Genomic DNA, 12,331 nt, shown 5'->3' with positions numbered 1-12,331 from the left:
CAAAACGATACCAATTTTGTGGAAATCCATCGCCTCTATCAAAAGTTTTAGGTGTACATACATACATTTCAACAGACCGATGAGATTTATAATATAGACTAGCGAGGGGTACCCGGCATTGCCCGGGTGTTTGAAGGTGTGTGTGGTTTTGGGTAAATCAAAACTCGGGGGGCGGGGGGGGGGGGTTAAAATAAAAAAAAATGTTTTGGTAGGTAAGTATGAGAATCGAACCTGAACCCTTGAGGCAAAGTTGGAAATTAAAGTGTGAAAAAAAAAAGTGCAACGTTAACCATTGGGCCACCGCGAGATGCTAACGGAAACACATTTGAATTTATTTAATTACTTGAATTAGCAGGTGCACGTTTTAATGACTTACTGAGGTCAACTTTTGACTGCGGGGTAGCATTTCATTTAGTGCGGGAATGCTTTTTTTTTTTTTTCCAAGATGTTGGGGTAGGGGGAAACAACTCCACTTGCCGAAATTGAATAGCAATTGTCTTCTGATATTAGGAAATAATATTTCCACATTGAGTAAAGCTCATTGCTTTCGAACATTTCCAGCGATCGAGGCCGGAAAAATATCTAGACAATTAGTGTCGCTTTTATTATAGGAAAAGGCCTAACCCACATGCGGCGCGTGAAAACTGTTGAATAATTATCTTCCCGAAGTCGAGCAAATTAAATAGACAGGCGAGTTCCGTTGTAAACTCTGAGATATTACGATTTACATGTGATATAAAAAGTTTTAAAAAGTTGTTAGGCAACCGATCGCTTCTCTGAAAAAAAGCCTTTCTTGGACATACACAAAAAGCGAACATACATACACACATTTTCGCTTTTATATATATAGATTATCTAGCATCTGATATGAGACAAAAATAAAAGAAAGAAAAAGTAAACAAAAGAAAATATTATATTAGATGCTATATATGAAATCTCAGAAGTGTAGAGCTACCCTCACCATTTCACATTGAATTTTCGAGATGACAAATGGTTATTTGTATTATTTGAATTCTTTAGACTATTGTTCACATCTTGAGTGTCATTTTCACGACGTTTCGGTCGATGAAACCTCCGACCTTTTTCAGGTGTATCTTGTTTAACTCAGGAATTTGGACAGAATTTTAAACCAAAATCCTTTATTTACTCCACGGTAATGAAAAAGTGCTCAATATCTTTAGTATAGCAGGTGTGTTCAAATTGGAACTTCATTTCTTCTATTTATTATTTGTGGACTCGGGCAACGCCAGGTATCTCTGCTAGTCACACACGTATCCCAAAAGTTAAGTAGGTGTATTTATTAGGTCAGAGACTCTACAATAAATTAAAAGTGTATTATGTTAAAAGATAGAAATAGGAAGATTCTAAAAGTGTTTTCAAATCTCTAATGTGGGTTTTACAGCACATTCCGGAAGATGGGCAAGTTTTTCAGTCATAATTTGGAAATAAAAAGACTGTAATTTCAATGTATTCATATTATTTGGATTCTTTAAACTACTGTTCTCATCTTGAGTGCCATTTTCACAATGTTTCAGTCGATGTAACCTCTAACCTTCTTCAGGTGTATCTTGTCGAACTCGAGAATGTTTCTGTTGATCTCTAGAATTTGGATAGACTTTCGAGCGGAACGCCTTATTTACTTCACAGGAATAGCATGCTCTCCTTCCATCAGCCATGACTGAATAGAGGTCCTAAGTAATTTGCAACTGTATTTTTCAGTCGCACACACTGAGAATTGAACGTTCAGCCTTCAGGAGAATATTACTTTTACGGTTAGGCTTGACCTTTACTTCTGATCTGAAATGGAACGCGTACATGTTGCCAAAGCTGCTGGAAAAATGGTGGGATTCTTCTATCGATCCAGTAGATATCTCACTGCTGATGCAATTCTCTATCTATATAAGAGCCAAGTTTGTCCAAGGATGGAGTACTGTTGCCACATCTGGGCAGGAGCTGATAGAAAAGACTTATCCTGCCTTGATAGAGTTCAAAATAGACTTTTTAGCCTCGTAGGAGATGTCCTTTTCTCTTCCCTGCAACCGCTATCTCACAGAAAAGATGTAGCGAGTTTGTTTTTGCCTTATCATTATTTTCATGGCAAGTGCTCGACTGAGCTTCAATCTATGGACCCCCCCCTTGCCAAACTTTCACAAGAAACACTCGTCTAGCTGAAAACACTATCAATAATTCCCCCCACTCTTTATCTGTGCCTAAACCTAAACGTAGATTCCATGAACAAAGCTTCTTTCTTAGAAGTGCACACCTGTGGAATTGTCTTCTGTTTTCCTGCTTTCCAGCTGACTACAATCTGATTGTCTTCAAGTCCAATGTAAACAAGTTCTTGATAAGCCGTTCCGCTTAAGTTAACAAATTTACTGAATTTCCATTACTGACAATTACTATATTGTCCATTTGAGTACTATACACTCTTTAACCCTTATCCTCGAATGGCTCCCGGACCTTGATAAATGGTGATACCTATGTAAAAAAAAAAAAAAGAAAGAAAAGTTGATTTTTCTAAGTACTCTTAACTACTGTGCCTCGGGTTCTTGTGAAGGTTACATCGACAAAAACGTTCCAGAGTTTGAACATTTCGGTTGATGTACCCTCCGACCTACTTCAGGTATATCTTGTCGAACTCAGGAATTTGGACAGATTTTCGAACGGAACCCATTATTTACTTCGTGGAGGTAACATGCTCTTGTTCCATCAGCCATGACTGAATAAAGGTGCTTAGTAATTTGCAATTGTATTTTTCAGTCGCCTGTACTGAGGATTGAACCTTCAACCTTCAGAAGAATATCAGTTTTACAATTGACTTTTCCAAGTACTCTAACCACAGGTCCTTGCAGACTCCAAATAATATAAATAACCCCTCCTTTTCCTTTACCAAACATGACGACTTGTACACCTGAAACTGATCAGAGTTTACACTGACCCAAACGTTGTACAAATAACAATGAAAATGAAAAAATTAGTCCGATTAATCAAAACTAGCAGAGATTTTGGAAATTCCATGGTAGTTGAAAATTTTAAAACACATTATAAATAAAAATTAAAAAAAATAAAATAAAACAAATAACAACAAATTTAAAACAGTTTTTTATCAAATACTTTTTTTTAACATTTTAAAACTAAAAAGAATTGATTTTAAAAATTTAGATTTTTTTTCAGTGAAAATTCCACGCTCAACAAATTGTTTTTTTGTTTTTTTTCTTAATAACATTTTTATACAAATTATAAAGGAATAGACGTCAATTCACTTCCACACTTTTTTTTTAATTTTTAAAAGAAACTATAATAAAAAAATTTATAGTTTCTTCTCAACACAACTTTTTTAAAATTATAAAATAAAATAGCCAATTTGAAACTGTAAACAGTCATGTATTCTTTTTTTTCTTTTTAATTTTTGGAGAGAAAATGGTTTTAATGATTTTTAACTGATAAAGAGCAACTATAAAGGGAGGTAATTCGTTTGTCATTAATTAATGTTTGCGATGATGATAATGGTATTTTGTGACACTGGACATACAGAAAAGTGAATTAATATTTAGATAATACAAATAATCACGCCTCATCTCAATAATTCAGAACTGTTATGGCCCTCTGTAAACACATCTTGGCTATTTTTGTTAAATAATTTCTTGCTAACATTTTGTGCGTTTTACAAATTGTTTTAATAGTATTGCTATGTGATAGCTGGGCAATACCGGTTAGAAAATAATTATTCAGAATCGGGTTTATTTATCTATTTGTTTATTTAATATCAATTCTTAACTTTTATCCTTTTTTATCTATCTATCTATCTGTTTATCTATCTTTCTATCTGTCTGTTTGTCTATCTATCTTTCTATCTGTCTATCTATCTGTTTGTCTATCGATCTATTTGCCTGTCTGTCTGTCTATCTATCTGTCTATCTATCTATCTATCTGTCTGTTTGTCTATCGATCTATCAATCTATTTGTCTATCTATCTTTCTATCTATCTGTTGATCTATCTATCGATCGATCTATTTGTCTATCTATCTATCTGTCTATCTGTCTGTCTGTCTGTTTAATATCTATTTTTCTTTAGCTGGCAGAATGACAAAGTTGAATCGTGGGAAATGATAGTTCAGTGAGCACTGCAGGTGTAGAAGGGTTAAAGAGTCAATGTTGTGACATATGTCAAACTGAATGACCCGGTCGGCTGCGCCAAAGCTAGGTGAGGGATCAGATCTGACGTATCAGAGGTTCCAGTTTTGAGAAACTTAGAATAATTTAGTTGAGTTGATCGCTAGACACGAAAGAGATAAGATGTGAAAATCAAGGCCTCCTCAAGAGGGGAGGTGATGGTTCCCAGATGGAACCAGAGAACCGAGCAAGCCAAAGTTCGCCATTCACTCTAGTCTAATGTGACGAAAAACGCCTGAGGTCAATAAATAATATATATAAAAAAACAACCATCGTCTTGAGTGTATCTTGCATGCGCCTTTAATTAGCAGAATTAGCTCCCTCAAGATGATTAATGATGGAATCCTCCAAGAGGCAGGAAGCAGGTATGTTTGTCACATATGTGTATTATTTTGTTTACACACACACATGCGTAGATATTAACTAGACAATCACAGAGACACTAAGAAACAGCAAGGTAATGATCACAGCCCAACAAATAGATAACGATACAGACATTTCACTCATAAACAGAAGTTAGAGAACATTATAGTTAGGTACGGGCAAAATGAATGCTGATGCTCAAAATGTATAAACATTTTGACCTCTCCCTTTATTTAAAAATTCGCCAAAAATCAGGAAATTAACCAATTTTAATGAAATTTTCAGTATTTATCAAATAATGATCACGGAATATAATGAATCCATTATTTTTATTTAAATCTTAGTGGAAATGTATTATTTTGTTTAAACAAAAAATACCTTTATTAAAGTTATGGTTTTCTGTAGTAAAAAAAAATGAAAGAGTTTTTTTGTTTTTTTTTATGGGAATAAAGCATCGTAAATTATAACAATTTTAAAAAAAATTATTTAATTTTTACAGGAACATTACGAAAAGAGCCCCTAAAGTCCGTATTAATGAATTCGATATAACTCGAAGAAAAATGAATTTCTCAAACTACCGATATTACTATTGAATTAAGCATTGTTTATTTTATATTTTCACCAAAAAAAATTATAATAGCAAAAATATTTCTACTTTTTTTTTTTTTTTAAATTACAGATTTCGCATAATTTTTATATGCAAGATAGTTTCCTTGCTCGCATAAATGTGAAACTTTCGGCGTAACATAATTTTTATATAATCTCAAACAATAATTAAAATAACAATTAATTTAAAAACAGAAACATAAAAAATAATTAAATTAAAAAAAGGTAAAAATTGATACAAGCGTTCAGATTAGGAATGTATGGATGCACGTCTGGGAAAAAAAAAAGAAAGAAATCTGACATCCCTATCTCCTTTTACTATCATGAGTTCATTTTGAAACAGCGTTTCGATTGGCTGAAATTTTGGGTCTCCTTATAATCATGTTTTATAAACTGTTTTTTTTTTTTTTTTTTTTGCGGATTATAATTAACCCTATTTTTTGTACAAACATGGTGTTTTTTTTTATTTATTTAATTCAATATCTTAGGACTTTACTAATTATCTTTGAAATAGACCCAGAAAACTAATATTTATCTTTTTAAAGGATTTTTACAATGAATTTATTTAACTTCAAAATTTAGCTGAATTGGTTAGCTCGCTGTGAAAACATTTTTCATAACCTTTTTTTCACGTGTACAAATATTTTTTTTCCTTTAGGAAATTAACTTTAGTCTTTAATCTTTCAAATGCAATCAAAAAGTAGTCGGAAACCTACAAAAAAATTATTATAAATAGGCTTTCAAAACTAGGTCCCTCCTATCGTTGTCCCCCTATCGTTGTCCACCCATTTTTGCCCGTACCTACTTATATAGTAAAGTAACAGAAAAGAACCCCTCTCCCTCCTTGTAAGACACACACAGAAAATTTCATTACAGTATAGTCTACACTCTCTCTTTCCTATAGAGACTTACTAATATAGAGAACTAGATAGAGTGAACATAACATTCATTAATATTTTGCTTTGTTTTACTAATCAGGGGTACTATGTAGGGAGTTGGGCAGCAAGATGTTGGTTCACGTTACACTTGAACTTCTGCATGTCAGTACAGTTGAGGAAGCAGGGACCTGGAAGGGAATTCCAAAGTTTAGCAGTTCTGGGGAAGAAACTACTGGAATAGAAGGCTCTCTTACATCTAGAGATCTCTACTGTGTATGGGTGGGATTTAGCTGCTTGCCGGGTTTGTCGGGGGTATTTACATCGAGGGGGTACAAGTGCTTGCAGTTCGTCGGAGCATTCACCGTTAAAGTACTTGTAGAACAGGCAGAGGGATGCTACATTTCGTCGATGGGACAGAGGCTGGAGCTTAGATGACAGTTCAGGAACTATCAAGTTGGTGACTCTCTTTTGAACCTTGTCTAGGAGTTAGAGACTAGTAGCAGATGCACCAGCCATAATATGACAACAATTCTCCATACATGGGCGAATGGTGGCCTTATAGAGGTACAGGATACTTTCGGGCATTAGTAGCTTTCTATCACAGTAGAGAGAACCTACCTTTTTCGCAGTGGTCCTGGCAATGCTCTCAATGTAATTGTTCCAACTCGTGTTTCCTGTGAACGTTAGGCCGAGAAGTTTAAAAAATGTACTTTCAGATAAAGAGTCTTTGGCCATTGCTATTGGTGGTAGAGAAGGTTTCCTGTAATTATTGAAGGAAACTAGTTTTGGCAGCATTGAATGTGACCATTCATTTTTGTCCCCATTCCACTATGGATTGGAAGTCGTCCTCTAGTGTTTCTGCCATTTCTTTAGATATGTGTTGATTTGTTTTCCTGTCGTGTCTGTTATAGAGTGTAGTGTCATCAGCATATATACCCATCTCATAGTCAATTTTGTCAGAGAGGTCATTTATGAATATTAGGAATAATAGAGGTCCAAGGATAGACCCTTGAAAACTCCCGCATTTATATCATATTGTTTAGATGTACGACCATTGAGGGCAACCTGGAGTTTTCTCTTATCTAAGAAGGATTTAATTATGTTAAGTATTCTTCCAGTGATACCGTATGATCTGATTTTCTTGAAGACCTTCATACCATACCATGTCAAAAGCCTTAGATATATCTAGAGCTACCACTCTACCATCCCCTGCGTGGGTACATATACCAGAAAAAACAGTTAGAAACAAGTGAAGCATGCATGGTCCCCCATGAGTGCAGAGTGAACAAGGAATAAAAAATGACTAAGGCGACGGGTTAGGGTTAGATTCTGGTGAAAATGAACAAACAGTGCAGTTTTAGGCCTTAATATATGTAATTTTAAATGCTGCATGATGCAAAAAAAAAAGTCCATGTTCATCATTTGCCCTTTAAGAAAAGTGCGAACAGACGGATGGACAAGGATGAATTTGCAGGTCCACCCTCCTTTTGTAGGGGGGGGACCAATAAGAAAACACCACCTACTATGACTATGCATCCCCTACAACTAGGAAACTTAACTGACATAGTGATATGGGAAAAGAAGGAGAAAGAAGCAACCATAGTAGAAGTTAGTTTCTCCAATTATGCTGGATTAAACACAGCTGAGAGGGAAAGGATAGCAAAATACTAATGTCTTATGTACAACATGAAAAGAAACCAGAATCTTAGGAAGATCTCCATCCTTCCAGTCAGTAATTATGGGAGCAACCGGACTCATAAAAAAGAATTTCAAAAAATTACCTGGCAAATATACCCAATTTACCAAGTGAAAGAAAGATTCAAACAATTGCATTTAAGGGGATGGTTAGAATCATAAAACGGTCCCTTGGTTTGAATATATAAGATAGAACAAATGATATGGAAAAAAAAACTCTTCATTTTCTACCTTTGCTGAAAGATAACCTTATACCCAATATATATTAATTGTTGCTGTGGATCTTGGCTATACACAAAGATGATATCACCGTCTAAAATGGTCTCTACTAAAGCCAGGGACCACGCCACCCTCTAACCTTAATCCTGAATTTTAAGATTTGACTTTTTTGTGTGTCTTTAGAGGCAAGAATCTTTGCCGTGGGAGCAGCAGCTGAACAATCCGGTGACTGAAAGCATGAAGCAGGTGTCCCTGACATCCTTCCTGGGAGATCTTTTAAAGCAAAATCACGAAATAATCTCTTCCCTGCATTCAAAAACCGACTCCAGAAAAGAAGACCTAAACGACCAACATGAATCAATCAACAAAGTTCAAAGTACGTATGATTTATTTGTGGAAGTCAGAGTGGTGCTTTACATTTCCATAGTTTTTTCATCCTCCTCCTCCTCCTCATCATCATCATCATCTTTATTATTATTAAATTAAATTATTATTATATTAAAAAACAATATTGTTATCATTATTATTGTTTTTTTTATTATATTTATTTTTTATGGAAGTTGCTCCAGACGAGGCATGAATCCACTTGATGTAAGGCGCTAAAGAGAATGAAAGATGTTAAACACGGATAGAAGATGCCTATTGATCTTAATCTTGAAAAGATCAAGGCTATAGGTAGGAGGAAAATAGTCAACAGGAAGAGATTATTATTATTATTTATTTAGTGGAGGTCTGATTGGTGCTCTCTCTCTCTCTCTCTCTCAGGTCTTTCAACTACTTTCATCACCATCATCATTGTCTCATCATGAGGTCTTTGCATGCAAGTCATCTTCAGTGATTGCTCAGTTACAATAACAACAAACCATTGGAATTCCCTGGAGTCTAAATGACAACAAAATTCTAATTTTTTTTTTAAATCACTCCAGACAAAACATGAAGCCACTTGATATAAAGAGCAAAAAAATCAAAAAAATCTGTAAAGTTGAGTTTTTTCTCACTCTGACATTAATATTAAAAGCCTACTTTTTCTACTGAATTATTAAAGAAAAGTAGTTTTATCATTTTTGTTTTTATTATTATTTTTCTTTGATAAACATTAATGTTTCATCATTGCTTGATCTACTGATTCTAATATGTCAATACTCACTAGATTCACTATTTCAGTATCTGCTAATCTACTTAGCTTAGCATGTCAATACTCTTTGATTCACTAAATTTAATCTTCCAGTATCCGTAATTTATTTATTTTAACATGTCAATCCTCGTTTATCCTCCAAAGTTTATATTTCAATATACTTGATCTATTTCTATGTCAATCCTCCTTTGATTCACTAAAGTTCATATTTCAATATTTCTTGATATACTTACTTGATCCAATACTCCTTGATCCACTCAATTCAATATTTCAGTACTCATTGATCTACTTATTTTAGCATCAAAATCTACTTACAATAATGTCAATACTCCTTGATCCACTAAATTTTCTATTTCAGTATTCCTTGATCTACTTACTTTAGCATCAACATAACATGTCAGTACTCCTTAATCCACTAAATTTTATATTTCAATATTCCTTGATCTACTTTAGCATTAACATTTACTTACAGTAATGTCAGTACTCCTTGATCTGCTAAATTTTATATTTCAATATGCCTTGATTACTTTAACATGTCAATACTCCTTTATCCACTAAATTTAATATTTCAATATTCCTTGATCTACTTTAGCAGCAACATCTTCTTACAATAAATATTTTAAGATGCCTATATGTACTTTAATATGTCAATACTTTTTCATCCACAAAATTTTATATATCAGTATTCCTTGATCTACTTACTTTGATATGTCAATACTCCTTGATCTATCAAATTTAATATGTTGGTATTTATTGGTCTTCTTTTCGTATTTCAAGTCTAAATTCTATTATCATTTAAATGTTTGTTTATTTTTGCGACTCAATTCCTGTTTTTTGTTTTGTTTGTTTAGAAGCCACTTTGTATGAATATAACCCAGTGACGTGTGTGTGGTCAGGTCAGGATACAATCGTTTGTACTGGTAAAGAATTGACCTTGGGAAAGGGTAAAAAAGGACAATTTCGTAATGTCTATCAAATTAATTACTTGCACCAGGAGGAACCACTTGGCAAGTAAGTATATTGTCTTTAATTTAATTTTTTTTTCTGTAGCGGAAAAATTAACATTTTCTATATGTATAAAAGGCCAATGCGGCGCGCGCATTTTTGTATGTCCGAAAAGGCTTTTTTCACCGGGATTCCCGTGAGGACCGGGAATTACTATCGCTTAGAAGTGTTTATATACCCCCTAGATAATGATATCTAGGATTTGGGAATGCGCGTCGTGTCTAGATTTATTTACTGCGACTTTTACAAAATTATTGCTATTTTGGCTTCTCACATGTTTATTCGGCTTTTTTGTTTCAAAGCGAAACTAATTCGAAGCTAAGGTACTGTCCCCAGCCCTGTGCGGCCCGGGTGACAAGATCAAAGTGTAGTATCTGTCCGACAGATACTGCAAGCAAAGACCATATGTGGGGGTAACTCCACATATCAGACCTTGGTCAATGTAGGGGCAACCCTTCATACCAACAGTTACTATCCATGTCCCGTTTCCCGCCTCTCGGGAGCTGGTCCCTTTTTCCCTCCCCTCTTCCTCTCTCTCCACATTAAAAAACGGCCTTGTGCCTAATTTGCTCAGTGGGGAAGCAAATAAATACATACTGTCCTCAGCCCTTAGCGGCCCGGCTGACAAGATCAAAGTGTAGTATCAGCGCCTTGCACTAGATAAGGCCAAGACAAAGAAGAAGCTAGAGCAGAAACTAGCCCGGGCTACGGGGGAAGGTGATAGGGTTAGTCAGAAACTAGCTAAGCAGGACCTTCTGTGTGAGAATAGTGAGCATTATGAAGGTTCAGTAGTCAGAGCTAGGCTTAGAAAGGTGGGCAATGAAGCAGTCAACTCCAGCACTGACGTGCGTCATGAAATTTCTAGGCGTGGCTCGGACAAGTACATTGCAAAGGTAAGACATTCAGATGGACGCACCCTGGAATCGACTCTGGTGATCTGCGAGGGGTTTCGAGAACATTTCGAGGAGCGTTTTACGCAGCAGGCGATCTTCCGGTCCTTGAGTTTAGCGACTATTTGGCTGACTCTCCCCGCCTCGAGGCGGCTAGAGTGGCTAGTTGCGAGGGCCGGGTGACGGAGCGGGAGGTTTTTACTGTGCTGAAGCAGGTCAGCTGTGACAGATTGCCGGGACTCGATGGTCTGTAATACGAACTGTATTTGAGGCTGTCGCCCATGTTTCTGCCTCTTCTCATGGATGTGTTCAACCATTGGTTTGCTCAGGGATCCATCCCGGGGCAATTCACCAAGGGAGTGATCATATTGCTGAGGAAAGGTGACGGGCATGGTGAGGAAGAGTTAGACGATTACAGGCCCATAACTCTGCTAAACACAGAGTTGAAGATTTTGGCCAAGGTCCTGTCAAATTGGCTGCAGGTTTTTATCGGCGAGTTGATTGAACCGGAATAGAACTACGCTGTGAAGGGGAGATTGATTCAGAACAACTTGCACCTGATCCGCACGATCCTAGAGGGAGGGATAGATGACGACACGGAAGCCGTGCTGATCAACTTAGATCAGTCCAAAGCTTTCGATAGGGTCGACCATCGTTTCTTGGCATCTGTCTTAGAGGCCGCTGGTTTTAAACCGGACTTCTGCAAGTGGATCTCCGTGATGTATCGACAGCCCACAGCCGTCGTGCAAGTCAACGGAAAGCACTCGAAACCCTTTGTTATCTCTTGGTCGGTTCGTCAGCGTTGTTCGCAGTCGCCCCTGCTTTATGTCCTGGCTTTGGAGCCCCTGCTCCGCAAGCTGAGACGTGGGGAGGCAAATTCGGCAATGCGCAGAATTGCAATACCCGGTGGCTCAGCCACCAAGGTATCCGCGTTTGCCGATGATGTCACGGTCTTTGTGTCGAGCTTCAGAGACATCGAGATCGTGTCGGAGGCGCTCGCTCAGTATGAAAGAATTGCAGGGACCAAGATAAACCGCAGCAAGTCTGTAGGACTGCAGTTGGGCGCCTGGAGTGGCAATGCCAACCTCCCAGCGCCCTTCAGATGGCCCGGTTCAGATCCTCGGCATGTGGTTCGGACCGGGTCTCCAGCTTGACAAAAATTGGTTGGAGGTACGGTCAAAGGTGGAGGCTGCAGTCAATTCGTGGCTTCCTAGGAAACTTTCTTTAAAGGGTAGAGCTGAGGCGTGCACCACTTACGTCTTTCCTCTCATCCTTTACCGACTGGGCGTATTTCCTCTGCCTGCACAACACCTAACAGCTTTTGTCGAACTCTTATCCTCACTTCTTTGGGACAGTGAAGACACTGG

The 12,331-nt window shown here is 36.8% G+C and overlaps 1 protein-coding gene across 3 annotated transcripts in view; it reads left to right on the top strand.

Moving 5' to 3' along the window:
* The window catches only part of LOC145265534 (uncharacterized), a 71,057-nt gene that overhangs the window by 48,801 nt on the left and 9,925 nt on the right, over window positions 1–12,331 (top strand). For all 3 annotated transcript variants that reach the window (XM_080121462.1, XM_080121463.1, XM_080121461.1), the window contains exons 9-10: window positions 8,118–8,310; window positions 9,921–10,080. In XM_080121462.1, coding sequence (XP_079977588.1) covers window positions 8,118–8,310; window positions 9,921–10,080 — 353 coding nt within the window. The remainder of the gene's footprint in view (window positions 1–8,117; window positions 8,311–9,920; window positions 10,081–12,331) is intronic.

Source organism: Euprymna scolopes, chromosome 40 (assembly GCF_053919585.1).
Source record: "Euprymna scolopes isolate OS-2025 chromosome 40, ASM5391958v1, whole genome shotgun sequence".
In the NCBI taxonomy this organism is placed as follows: domain Eukaryota; kingdom Metazoa; phylum Mollusca; class Cephalopoda; order Sepiida; family Sepiolidae; genus Euprymna; species Euprymna scolopes.
This window is presented reverse-complemented; position numbering and strand designations above follow the sequence as displayed.